At 36.8% G+C, this 14934-nt stretch overlaps 1 protein-coding gene across 4 annotated transcripts in view; it reads right to left on the bottom strand.

Annotated features, from left to right (window-relative positions):
• The window catches only part of LOC145684407 (regulator of G-protein signaling 20-like), a 560986-nt gene that overhangs the window by 28264 nt on the left and 517788 nt on the right, over positions 1-14934 (bottom strand). For all 4 annotated transcript variants that reach the window (XM_081756725.1, XM_081756735.1, XM_081756714.1 and 1 more), the window contains one exon: positions 4801-4967. In XM_081756725.1, coding sequence (XP_081612851.1) covers positions 4801-4967 — 167 coding nt within the window. The remainder of the gene's footprint in view (positions 1-4800; positions 4968-14934) is intronic.

Here is a 14934-nt window from a genome sequence, read left to right as displayed (position 1 = left end):
AATTATAGAAATGTATACCTAAACAGAAATTTATACCTAAAAACGTAATAGATAGAATATGTAACTAGCAATAATTTCACTTTTAGGCACGCTTCTACAGATAATCAGCTTGCTATGTGTAATGTACTATTTGTGTCTCTAAGAGGAAGCATTGCAAACTAAAGAACATTTAAAGTTTGGAGTTGGTCTCCGTTAGAAGGCAGGAGGTACAGCAATGAAAGCGAGAGTATGAAGATAAAATGCTACATACTTTCCCAGCAACTCAACGTTGCGCTGATTCAAATAAACAAAAGAGAAACAAACATATACCTAAAGAGATTTGAACTAATAGTACTTGATTACAGAAGGACAAGTTGTTCAGAGCACAAAAGTCGCTAAATTTGTAAGAAAGTTGCCAAATTATCATTCAAAAATCACAAAAAAAAAAAAACGTCGCCAATCGGAAAAATTAATTTTTAGCGTTATACTGGAAGTCAAATCCCCTAGATTTAGCGACTTATCCCCCAAATTAGGGGTCCGCGGTGGCTCAGTGGTAGAGCGTTCACCTCTGGTGCTAGGGGTCTCGGGTTCAAACCCTGCTCCCGCCAAGTGAACTTTGTGGTGGACAAACACCGTGTGCGTGGGTTTTCTCGGGGTTCTCCTGTTTCCTCCCACTTTCTTCATTCCACCATTTCATTCATTATTCATTATCACCGTCTCCTTTAGCCTAACCGGCATATCCGTGGGACGTAAAACTCAAAATTTCATTTCATTTCTTATCCCCCAAATTGGCAACACTGCTCCTGGTACGGTCCCAGCTCACGTCAAGTGAACTTTGTGGTGGATAAATATTGTGTGCATGGATTTCCTCGGGGTTCTCCAGTTTCCTCCCCCTTTCTACATTTCACCATTTTATTCATTTGTCAACATCACCATCTCCTTTAGCCTAACCCACATAAAAAATAAAGATTTAATTTCATCTATTTTAAAGAACTGTAGAATTGTTTCATTGTTTGTTTGTTTGTTTCTAAATTTTAGTTTTGCTCTTTCTCAAAAATGTTTCTTTATAGAACGAAAGTCAATGTTACTAAAGAGAGAAATATCTGTCTTAGTAAAAAGGTGTGAGTGGCCTAATGTAGTCAAAACATCATGCTCTTTATTTATTTCTCAAGCTTAGAGTATGCACATTTGAAGAAAAACTTTCAAAAGAAAAAAAAACTGATGGAGAAAATTGCATTACTTTCAGGGGAAAATTTAGCTGTGCATAGTAACAGAGAATTAACAAAAGTCAAGTCACTGTTTTTTACTTTTCACTTCTCATCCCTTTCCCATTTCGTTTCACAATGTGGGAAGCAGTTCTGAAAGAGCTTAGTGAACCTCACTCAGAAACTTTGACGCAATTGTGACTTGGGTTAACCGCATTTTAACAAAGTATGACAGTCTTTTGTAGCATACGGCTTTTAAAAGTTAGTGCACTAGAAATAGTTTCAAAAATATAGAACCACTACAGAAATTTGAATTATTTATTATTGTTGTAATTACAAACACTGAGCGATCTTTTTAGTATATTTCTAAGATAAACAATAGAACTTATTAATTCAAAATAAGTTAACCAACATCTTGTCCGTGGATTTTCTCAGAGTACTCCCCTTTCTTCCAACTTTTCCATTTCACCAATCGTTCCATCATCACCATCATCATCATCATTTACTTGCTTTAATCATCGTCTCCCTTAGTCTGAAGGACGTTAAACTGAAATTTTCAAAATAGGTTCAGTAGGTAAAGATGAAATGAACGAAATCTTTCAATCTAACGTCTCATGATTGTACTCTTTAGGCAAAAGAAGACATATAATTAAGAGTCTTCATCCCGGCGAAATTAAAATACCGCTAATTTTACAGTAATTATGTGATATATTCAAATATATAAAAAATAATTAAAATATGGAACAAGAGCGCCCTAGACAATATTATTTTGCGTGAGGTACCGTTATCACAAGTCACCTAGTGGCTTTACGTTTTCAGCTGTTTAGAAACGCGAAAATAAATGCCCATTTTCAAAATGGCTGGAAATCGAAAGCAGATAAGTGAGTCGTGATAACGGTTTCTCATGTAAAATAATATTGTCTAGGGCGCTCTTGTTCCACATTTCGATTATCTTTTATCTATTTGAAGATATCACATAATTACTGTAAAATTAGCGGTATTTTAATTTCGCCGGGATGAAGAATCTTAAGGCAAGTGAATTATGATGGAAGAATCGGTGGATTTAAAATGTAGGAGGAAACAGGAATACCCCCGAGAAAACCCACGGATATAATTATGTCCACCACAGACTTACTTGGCCGGGGATAGAATCAGGGACCTTACGTACCAGAGGTAAGCGCACTGAGAAAAAAAAATTGTAGGTGGCGTACTTAAAAAGATAGGTTACATGCGTAATTCCTGTAGTTTTTGGACTTCACGTACGGCAGACGTATAACTGAAAACGCATTTTTTATAATACTTTCTCTATAAGTGTTCTATCAGTTCGTACTTTCTGTATGAAACAATGTAGATGGTCAGGAACTCACATACAAATGGACGTATATAACATATAGCTGACGAAGGTAACATAAGTATATGTATGTGATATACGGAAAGCGGTTAGATGTCAGACATCCTGCTACGGCATGATGTAACATCTAAAAGCAGTGCCTGTGTAGCATACGGATAATGTATGCTCCGTACTGATTTTTATAGTAAGCAAGAGGATACCGTATATTTGTACAATATACCGCTGACCGGAGAACGGAGTTTTCTCTGTGCTCTCTGTCACTGAGCCACCGTACCCCCTACGCGGAAAAGCCAGGCGCATTATTATACACATGAGAGATTCTAAATCCTTCTTCTGCTAGATATTATGTAAAAATTTAGGTTTATCAGATTAAAGGTGTAAGTACCTAGGCCATATTTTCTTCATCCCATTGATTTATTTAGGAAATTATTTTTCTTTTTTTTTTCTTTTTTTTTTTTTTTTGTTTAAACAAACTCGTATTTTAATAATTTGAAGTCCAGTTTAATGACCTTTTGCCTTCTTCAAAATAAATTTGTATTATACATAAATTTAATAATACTAAATTAAATTTAATTATTATTAAATCTTAAAAATTTTGCAGAACAAAATTTAATTTTCACAAAGTAAGGGACATTTAAACATTTTTGAGAAAGAAATAAGTAAAATCGAACCATTAACACATCAAAGTTCTGATTTCAAAGGAAACAAGTGTAAATCAGGGGCGCACTATCCCAAACTCTTCGGAACTCTTCGAAATAATAATAATAATAATAATAATAATAATAATAATAATAATAATAATAATAATAATAATAATAGACTTGTTGTTTTGACGGATATGACGAATGACTTCCACATCCCTAGAAAGTAATTTTTGGATTCCGACTGTCTGTTCATTGCTACATACAGAGACTTAGAAGTGACACCGTTCAATGTATCGAGATCAACTTTTGAAACACTCTTCATAAGATGTCGAAGGTAAGTTTTCTCCCGAATCAAAATATAAGGCTAGTTTACCAACTAGCTCAATAGCCCACGAGACACGAAAAAAGGTCGCTGCGGTATTCACAAAATCTTTCCATTGACTTTTGTCTTTAGTCAACTGGACCCAATCTCTACTTTGGATTATTATCTTTGCGAGTTCCAACTTATTATTGTCCTCTCATTCGCACCTAAGACATCCTAATGGTCATTTTCTCGATTGGGTTTCAAGTTAAAATCTTGAAAGAGCTCCTACTTTCTTCCATTCTGACTACCTGACCTGTCCATGTGAGTCTCATAGACTTAATGACCCTAACAATGGTACGTAAACAGTATAAAGTATTCAGTTTCTAGTTATGAAATTTTCGATAGCATCATTAAAATAACGCTACTTTACTGGAGAATGAAAATCGAAACTTCATAAATGAGTCTCAACGTTTATATTTCATAAAGAAATACACACTCCATTAACAGCGATAAACTAGAGGTTAATGTGTTTTTTTTTTTTTTTTTTTTTTCCACAAAGCTTGAGAGTTTATGGTATGGGTGAATTGTGTTCTGACGAATTTCTCGAAAACGGCTCTAATGACTTGCTTTGCATATTGTAAATAAATAATCCATTATTAATTATTGCATATTACATAATGCGGTTATTTCTGAAAAACTCAGAAAATGTTTCCTACTTGTAGGATGACTTTCTTTTCGGATCAAGTTTCTTGAAGATGCCTATTATAATTACGTTCAAATTTTAAGTACAAATATTTCAGTAATAATTGTGGCTTGATACAAAGAAATTTAAGAAATCAGTGCGACAAAGTTTAGTATGGTTACACGTGTCTCTTGTAAATTATTTAAGAAATGGATGCCAGACAGTTTAGTACGGTTGCACATGTCTTTTGTAAATTATTTTAGAAATCGGTGCCAGAAAGTTTTGTGTAGTTCATGTGTCTTCTGTACATTATCTATAATATTCTTTAACTTTTAGCAACTTTCTCTAGTACTCCATTTTTTTCGACCAACCAATTGTTGACAGTGTTTTTCTTCATACCCACATTTCGAACCCTTTCAGTTGAGCATGCTTCTTCAATTTCATAAATTCAACTTTTCATTATCTTCTCATAATGTAATTTTAACTCTTCTTATCCCAATGCCCTTCTTAATATATATATATATATAGATACGAATTTCAAAAGTACAAAATTGAAAACTACTGAACTTCGAAATATCTTTAACTATAGAATTCTGATATTATTAATATCTACTTACGTTAGAAGCGTAACTTACCTCCTTCGGTGATAATATTGAGATGTAGTCCTCATATATGAGTCGCGCCTTCTCCTCAACAACGTCTGGGTTCTGTTCCCTTTTCAGTTCTTCACACGCTTGCCAAAACAGGATGTTTTCTTCGCTGTATTCGCATTTTAGGAAGTCGCGGAATACCTTCCTACCCGCTGCAACATAACAAGCAAAAGTTAATATAGCCAATTTTGATAGGCAAGGGATGACGTCAATCATACGTGACGGACTAACATAACCAAAGCTGCCAAAAACCCAGATATCTAATCTTAACATTAATAATGTATACATTTTTTTTACAATTTATATCTATAAATCTAAAATAAAAATTTTCTCAAGCAAAGGTTATTCGTAAAACTATGAGTTTCATATTTTTTTAGTTCATAAATTTGAAAATGTATCAGAATTTGAAATTCTAACATTATCACATTAAACTTAGGTAAGTTCAGAAAAGAATCATGTGAATTATGTTACTAATAAACAACTACAGTAAACAATTTTAGTAGTGTCAGCAATATACAGGGTTATTATAAATGATTAAAGCGATTTCATAAATTCACTGTAGCTCTAATAATTGAGATATTGTAACAAAACTCAGCAGTTACATACAAAATCTCAAAATATTTTGTTTGTTGCAGGCGCACTTCAGATTTCTCCCACGAGAGCGCAGCAGTGAGCAATGAGGCAAGATGGCGACAGGCTCCGAGAAAGCATTTCATGTCATGGCCTCCACGCTCTCCTGATCTAACTCTACGCGATTTTTTGTGGGGAGGTTATGTAAGAGATTTAGTGTTCACACCTCCTCTACTAGCAAACCTGCCAGAACTGCAGGCCCGCATCAACAATGCTTTTGAACTCATTGATAGAGACATGAAGCGACGAATGTGGGAAGAACTTGATTTTCTGCTTAATGTCTGTCGAATCACTAAGACGGCACATATCGAACATTTGTAATTGTTAAGAAAACCTTTTTCAGTTTTTTTTTATGTATGTAAAATGAATATTGCAATATGCACAATAATACAGTTATTATGGAACTGTGAAATCGCTCCTATCGTTTATAATAACCCTGTAAATATGGTTCTTCATATATATTTATAAAATGATATCAATCTAATCTAGGGTCCGCAACCTGCAAAGGTATGCACTCTCATTTGGCATGCGCTCGTAGTAATCCAGTAGTAGACCGCTCACCTCTGGTGCTTGTAGTTCTTAATTCGATACCAGATAGTGCCAAGTGCGATTTGAGGTGGACAAACACTGTTCGCATGGGTTTTCTCGGCGTTTTCCCATGTCTTCCATTTTCTTCATTCCACTAATTCATTCCATATCATCATCACCATCTCTCTTCGTCTCGGTACACAATCGTGGGACGTTAAACTCAATTCATTTCTCATTTGGAATAAAACGAAATGAAATCTTTTAGTTTAACGTTCCACGATTATGCCCTTAAGAGCCTGGCTTATTAAAAATAATATAAAATTTACCATTTTTCTTTAGCTTGTTTATTCATATGTGAAAGAAGATAATGAAATGCAACCTACCACAATCATAAATGATGTTATTCTACAACAGAAAATATGAACCTGAAGAATTTTCAGTGTTGCCAAAATAACAACTCCCTCAAAATCTAAGTTACGGCAGGAACTTGAGGAACAGACTCAAGTGCATTTCATTACGTATCATGTTGTCTTGGTATCCTGTGAACTACTTTTTAAATAACATTATTATTTAATTTTAATAACTGTACGTTAAAACTATTTTGCTTATTACAAACTAAATACAACTATTTTTTCAAAAAAGTAGTTCATAGTATTCCAAGACAACATGATACGTAATCAAATGTAGTTGAGTTTGTTCCTCTACCTAGGTATTCGCTGCCTTAACTTAGATTTTTGGGGAAATGTTATTCTGGCAACACTGTAATTCCTATGGATGGCTACACTGCAAATTCTTCAGGTTCATATTTTCTGTTGTAGTATAACATTGTCTATGATTGTGGTAAGTAACATTTCATTATCTTCTTTCACTTATGAAACACAAGCAAAAGAAAAAATGGTAAATTTTGTATTATTTTTAGTAAGCCAGAATCTTAAGGTTAAGGAACATCAATGATTAAGGCAAGAAGAGAATGACGGTTGAAGAATTGGTGGAATGAAATCTGGGAGGAAACACGAGTACCCCGAGAAAAAATACATACACGATGTTGTCCACCACAAACTTACTTGACCGAGGATGGAACCAGGGACCACACACATCAGAGGTAGGTGCTCTGCTATTAAGCCACACCATACCCCTATTTCTCATTTGACAAACTAGTCCGTCTCTAAACTCAACTATATATATATACATCTTCCAAAATACATCCACCCACACTATCTTGGAATCTATTTCCTTTATGAATTTATGAATTTACATAAAAGAACATCGTCACTTTGCGCACTTTAAATGATATATGAAAAATGTGCTGGGCCATTATTTTTAACTCTATTTTATGTTGACTGTTCTCTTTGTTAAAAATGAATAAAATAAGGAAGAGTGGTCATAAAGATTGGACAGGAAATGGAGGCACAAATGCAGTTGGGTCTTTTATTAATAGAACACAGAACGTTAAAGGAAGTGAGAAATAAAGTAGAAAAGTGCATAATCACTACTTCTTGCCAATTACGATCATGGTCCTATCAGTCAACGATTTCTCTTGCCCTTTCCTTTGTATGATATGTTGTTCCACTTCTGTAGCGCTGGCAGAAGACATTCTCTTCCATAGAATTTTGAAGTCTCAAAAGGATTTTTCGTACTTTGAGGAATGTCTTACAGACTGACCAGAAATCTTCAATACCTTTGGTCTGTGTAACATCAAAAAGATTGCTTTTTCTGTTTATTTTAAAATAATAAATGTGTTCCAGTTTCGCCAACTAACTGAACATGTTGGCTTATCTGACAGACCCTTGTTAATTTTTGCTTCAGATTCCGTGCTAAAAATCACAGAATGCATGTAATTAGCCGTTTTGCTTTCTACTCTCGTCATTTACATTTTTTTTTTTTTTTGAATAATATTAATGAAAGACATTACCTTCGCCAAACTCACTTGTAATTTTAATTTCTTCTATAGCAGGGCCAATAAGAGATGTCTTTGAAGTTTCATACTATATGCGAAGGAAAAATGCAGCTTCTACTTTGGTGCTAATGTTACCAACCACGGTCGCTCTGTCTTACACCATTAATTAAATGGCCGTTATAAATGAACCGAAAAAAGCATTGACACGTGAGTACTGGCAACGCCGCTACGAGCTGTCAGAGATCTTCTCGTGCTGGCTCTTCTATAGTACTTTTATCCTCATTCAAACTCTTACTTTTCAGCTCACAAGTATAAGGTCCAAGGGAAACTTACGCCCTACTACCTTTTCATTTTAAAAAAATCACTATTTCAAAATGGTGGCGGAGGTTCGTGATCTACTCTGTCCATTCTTCTTTTGCCAATATATGTAAAACTAGCACCATTTGAATTGTCTATCTTTCACTTTAACCCCGCCATGGCCCGTCCCAAGCCCGTGTTGAGAAATGGGGAGAAACCCACTCTCGCGATCCTCTGAGCAGCATGCATTGTATAGCTGCTTGGTGCTGGAGGGGGAGATTGGTTCGAGTGGAGGCTTGAGAGCAAGCTTCCATCTCGAGTATCATGTTCACAGGTCAGTTCTTTATCATAAGGCTGTACCGAAAAGCATGACAACAACCTACCGACGGAGGTGAGGCTTTGGCTATCCTCCAAAATGGGCAACTAGGCCGTGCCCTTGGGTCCGGGAGATAAGGCTACGTGGTACCTCAACACGTATGAAAGAGCAGGTAGTTGGTGTGCTCAAAGTGTGGGCGGATCCAACGCCCTACCAGGAGGATGATGTAGGTACTGCCCTCAAAGAGCATGCAGTGCGTGCTCTTGGGTCCGGGATATGATACCTAGTATCTCAGGAGTTCTGATGAAGTGGGGTACTTCTTCGTTCCAGGTTTGCATCTCCACTGGGTGCAGGAGCCACGACCCTACCAGGGAAGCCGCCGCTCTCAAATGGCCATTGTCTTTATAGGTAGACAGTCTACATCAACAATTGGGTCTAGTAATGTACGGTTAACCTCTCATGTAAGAAGAGGTAGTTCCGTATTGTTTGAACGACTCTACTGAAGGAAGGGTGTGGGTGTCCCTTCTAATGGCGGTTTACACGTACCATTGGGTTTCGGACAAGTTGCTTTGCTACAGCGTGTACGTGGTACCTAAACACGTAAACGATAGGTAGCCCCTTATTGTTTGGACGGGCCTACCAGGGAGACACGGCTCCCAAATGACAATGTCTGCCTTGAGCAAACGGTCTACATCAGTCATTGGCTGTGGTAATGTACGGTGTATCTCTACCGTAATTAGAGGAAGTCCCGTTTTGCTTGGACGACCCTACCGGGAGGGGAGTGTCGGTTTCCTGCCTGCCGGGGAACTGAACGGAAGAGGGAGGGGAAAATTCCAGGAATCTGGGTAACGACTCTGATCCTGCGGAAGGGAGGAAACTCTGTAGGATAGGGGCCGGCACCAAACTCAAATGGTGACTTAACTCGTACCATTGGACCCGGGAAGAGATACGGGAGTATCTCGACGTGTGTATAGTACCTCTACACGACAAGGCGGTTGCCAGTTGAACGACAGGGAGGGCCGGAATTGAACAAGCCCCCTCGGACATTGCCTGGGCCCCGGATTTGGGTTGGACTGTGCTTGGCTGTGGTCATACCGTGGGATTCGATAGCTCATGAGAGTCAATCCCAGAAACCTGGGTAACGGTGAGCATGAGCTTGCCTTATGGGAGATGAGCTTGCCTTATAACATTCGGGCGCCATGCCTGCACAGCATGGTAAAACTGGCTCTCTGTCAGACAGCCTCCATCAGTAGGTTAACTAGTAGGCACTCAGGACTTCGGTCTGGCCGCGCAGTAGGCGTATCCCACTCCCTCAGAGAATGGGTGTTACATCGCCTAGGCAAGCTAGGATTAAGGGACATATCCTAGCGGTGCACTTCGTGCACAAGGACTCAGGTCCAGTATTGAGCAACTACGGGCGGGATATATCAGTTTTTGCGGAGCCCGTTTATTAAAGAGACCGAACGGTCGCAGGCATGCTTTCCATGCATGCGAATTAAGCGTGGAACAGTAGACCACTAGCATCAACGTGTCTTTCACTATTTTTACGATTCAACAGTTTATTTGATGTATTTCAATAACATAGCATAGCTCCTTTCTCACCAACTTTCACTCCCTCCTCCGTTTCTTATGACGCTCAGCCGCTTTAACTTTGTACACCCACATATTTTCACATCCTTTATGAGTCGCACTATGACTCATCCCGCAACTCGATTCATCCATTTGGACCTTTTACTGTACTTGTCAGATATCCTACATGTTTCTTGCGAATCGTGGATTCTTCTACAATGGTTTCATCTTTGTTATTGCTCCCATGAAGTTATTTTATTTCACTTAACGAAAAGCTTTTCGTAAATCAATAAGCAGCACTTGTACCTGGTTACTTTCTCTTTTTTTTTTCAATAAACTCTTCACTGATTAAGCTATTAAACCAATGCGTTTTCCTTTTCTTTTGCTTTGAAACCAACTGCTTCTCTTCAATTTCCCCGCTTGTTCTGGCATATAATCTCGTTGTCAATATTCCAAATACATCATTTCCTTTTGTGAAACTAGCGTTGTACTTTGTTACGATTAATTATTATCATTGTTATTATCTAATTGTAAATGAAACCCCCTTTCGATGTTTCCGTCAAAGTAGACTGGCAACCCTGTTTTGTCAAGCTACTGCGTAATGGCTCTCTTCCGAGTCAGGCTGCGCGATTGTGTAGCTGACGTCATCGGGAAGGCTTCCTCTGTGTGCAAAACACGAGGCGGCGTCCTGTTGACTGCTGAATGAGGTAGGGTGATGTAGTTCGAAAATGGGTTCTTTAAAAAATATAAGAATGGGAACGTAATACGTAAAGTTATAGTGACTGACTTTTGAAAGTAATTACTTTGTTTGAAACTTGTGCTTTTGAAGATTGAAATATGGCAAATGAATGGTGAAAAATAGTGACAATTTAATATAGTAAGTCTTGTCCTAATCATCGCGAATAAGTTATTAATATCTTTGGAAGTTTCATTATTTGAATTATTATGTGTGACTTACAGAGGAGGTGGGAGAGTTGGTGAAAGGGTCCTCTATGTTAATCTCTTTTGGCATTCTTATTTTTATTCAAAATTTATAGAGGATTCAGTCACTGACTCTGTTCACTGTTTTTCTCAAGGTAAGCTTTATGATAGTTTCAGGAAAAAAAAAAGTCAGAGTATTTTTAAGAATTCTTGCTTGCCCTCTCCTTAATCGGAACCTTGAAGGAGGATTTCATACAACAACAGGTAAAGAAGTTGTTAAATAACTTTTGTGAAAAAAAAAAGTAAGCATTTGTGTAATATTTACCGTTTAATTTGATTGAACCAATTATTCGTTCCCAGTCCAATGCTGGATTTGTTTGTTCTATTAAAGTGCTCAAGTTAACAAGTATTAATATACAAAAATTTAAATCGTTATATATATTTCTATTTATTATTGTTGTTTTCTATTATTTTTTGTTCAAATAAATTGTTAACTACATTGAATTTTGGGAATTCACAATTTCACGAAGTAGCTTAGATCCTTACCCCACAGATTGGGTATTAAGAAAAAAAAAAGCATTTTTAGAAATAAGATAAGGAATTAAAGCTATAATTTTTGGAAAGTAGAATTTGCTCCATTACCCGTAGTGCAAAAGTAAACTTGTATTTCGGTGGAGTTGTCCGGTGGTTCCTCCTTTGAAAAAAAAAAAAAAAAAAAAAAGTTCTGAAGGTAGGAGCTAGGGTTGGTCTACCGAGGTATAGGTTTACATGTTGCACTGAATTATGTATGTTGTGGTTCTCCGCAACATATATAATTTAAAAGTTCAGCAGTCAACAGCTGCTTTCCAAGGATTTTGTGTGAGGGAAGGATCTTATCAGAATCCCCCCCCCCCAAATTTGTGTAACGTTTGAAATTCAGCTGGTTTGAGGCAAACTATTTTATGTGCCAAACATTGGGGTCATTTTGTATTATTTTGGTTTCATTACTATATATTTGTCTTGTGAAGGACGTTAGGAATATGGCACAGAATTACGATAGGAGGGCCAGAGATTTAAATTTTCCTTCGGGACGTAACAATGAGGGAGAAACCTCTAGCACAAGTAGTGATGAGTTTTTGGGGTACTCATATGAATTTGAAAACCCAATATTTGAACGTGGGGGTGGATTTAGTCAACCACTAACCCAACAAAATCTCAGTGGCGGAGCCGGAGGCTGTAATGAAAATAGGAGTACTATTCAAAATACTTCCTTTTCAAATAATTTGACTTTAAATTTCAGTAAACAAGCTTCGGATGGTGTTTATCGAGCTTTAATTAATGAAATAAATTCACTTCCTATTATAGATGGTTCTAATACGGAACTAATATTTAAATTTCTACTGAAATTAGATAGTATTGTGAGGAGTAAGAATTTACCCTTAGATTTGGTTCTCATTGCCTGTCTTTCACGTTCTAGAGGTGAAGTTCAGGAAATGATACAGGTCCTTATCGGTGGTTCTTATTCGTGGCAAACTATTTGTAGAAGAATTATGCTCAGATTTATCTCTACTGTTGCTCGTACCCAGTTCATGTCAAAATATTTTTACACAATGCAGAGTGAAGATCAAACGCTTTTTGAATTTGCAGATTTTAAATTAAGCATTATTAACGTCCTTGACATGTCCTTTAGCGAAAATTCTGTGTGTGATCTAATATGTAACATGGTCTGTCCTTCTGCCCATATGTTTTTGGTAGAACATGGGATGCCTCATACGTTTGAGCAATTAATGTCTTTGTCAGCTAGGTATGATATTTTGCATAGGTATAAGGCCGATTATTATAACATGCGAACACCTGTTAGGGGAAATCGGGATATGGTACCATCCCGGAAATCGTCTGCTATGGTCGGTGTTAAAAATACTCGAGATCAGGTAATTATGCAATCAAGGCAACCCACTCAAAGGTGTTATTATAACCCCCCTCAATTAATTGGTAATGTTGATCATAATGGTGGGAATAGTCAGACATGTGTAAAGGATAGTGTTCAAAACTGTAATTGGTCAAGGGAAGGAAAGAACTTATTGGAAAATACCCCCTTTTCGTATAAACTAATTACTGTACCGGTTTATATAAAAGGGAAGTGTGTAAATTGCTTAGTGGATACTGGTAGTACTTGCAATTATATTAGTAAACGGTATTTTGAGCAATTGAAGAAACAGTGTAAAATTAAAGTGGAAAATGTAAGTGTTCAGACTACTGGATTAGGAAACACACAAGTATCGGTAAATCAACGTGTTCGAATTTACTTTAAAATGGGAAGACAACAATTCTCAGAAAACTTTTACATAGTTGAAGCAACAGACTTTGACATTTTGCTAGGGAACTGTTTTCATTCAAAATTTAATGCCGTTATTGACATCTCCAATGGAGTTTATAAGGTCCAATCTGGAAAGTTAGTTGTTCCTATTCGAGAAACCTCGTTATTAGCAGTTACTCCTCGCTCTTCCCTATCTACTTCTAGGGAAGAGGTCAGTGGACAGCAACCAGCACGCTCCTTTGGTTCGCCGAAAACTTTACCTCGCCCTAGGCTTACTCAAAATTGTTCGAACACTTTTGGAATGTCAACGTCTACTCTGCCGACTTCTGTGGCTCCAGGTGTTTGTAGGAGAGATGCCGCAGTTGGAGTTTCCTTTGATCCGGAATTGGAGGTGCAGTTTGACCATTCAGTTTTACATCCGGAGGTGTCCGAAAGGGAAGAAAGAAAAGGTAATTATACTGTTTCATCAGAACTTTTACAAACATATCCTGAATTACAAAATTATGTTGATAACTTAGTAGAAAACTTTAATGATGTTATCACAACGAAGATAGGAAGAGTTAAAAACTTTACATATAATATTGAGTTGACAGATAACACTCCAATTCGTCAACAGCCGTACCAAATCCCCACTAATAAACAAAAAGAACTTGAGGAATATATTCAGAATTTGGTTAAAGAGGGAATTGTAGAAGAAATTGATTATTCCCCCTTTACATCTCCCTGTTTCTTGGTTACAAATGCTGATAAGAGTAGGAGGCTCGTAGTGGCGTATGGCGAAATCAATAAGAGAATAATTGCTCAAAGTTTTCCGTCTCCGAATATGGAAAATGTGATTTCTAGCATTTCAAATCATTCGATTTTTTCAATTTTCGATATCCGAAGTAGCTTCTATCAGTTATCCTTGTCTAAGGAATGCAGAAATTACACTGCTTTTGTAACCAAGAATAAGGTTTATCGTTTTACAGCTTGTCCCATGGGTTTGACAGTTTCTCCATTCGTTCTAAGTAATATTATGAATAAGGTGTTCCATGATCTTGTTGGTAAAAATCTTGAAATATTTTTTGATGATATTATTTTGTTCAGTTCGGATGTTGAAAGCCATAAAAAACTGGTTGAAGAGGTATTATCTCGTCTCAGGAAATGGGGTATTACAATTTCTCCCAAGAAAACGCATTTATTTCAGACTAGTATTAAGTATTTGGGCTTCCGTTTTGAAAACGGTAATATGAGTATAGATCCTGAGCGAGTAAAGGCGATTAAGGATATACCGCGGCCAAAGAATCGGAAAGGAGTCAATATAATTTGTTCATCCTTTAATTTCTATTCTAAATTTATTTATAAGTATTCAGAATTAATAGCACCGTTACAAGAACTGAGGTCTACTAAACATCCTTTTAAATGGACAAAGATTCATGATCAAGCTCTTCAAAATTTAAAACAAGCTTTTTGTGAGCATGTGATTTTAAGAGTCCCTGATATGAACTCTAGTTTCGTAATTCATTGCGATTCTAGTCTTCGTCATTTTTCTGGGGTCCTTTCACAATATGATGAAAATGGAGACTTACGACCTGTTTCCCTGTTCTCAAAAGCTATTCCTCCATCAGATTGGAGTAAGAACATTTACGAATTGGAGATGAAATCTTTATGCCTTTGCTTGGAAAA

This window comes from Thermobia domestica, chromosome 1 (assembly GCF_964235325.1).
Source record: "Thermobia domestica chromosome 1, izTheDome1.hap1.1, whole genome shotgun sequence".
Lineage (NCBI taxonomy): Eukaryota > Metazoa > Arthropoda > Insecta > Zygentoma > Lepismatidae > Thermobia > Thermobia domestica.
Note: the sequence above shows the minus strand (reverse complement) of the source record. Positions and strands in the feature narration are given on the sequence as shown.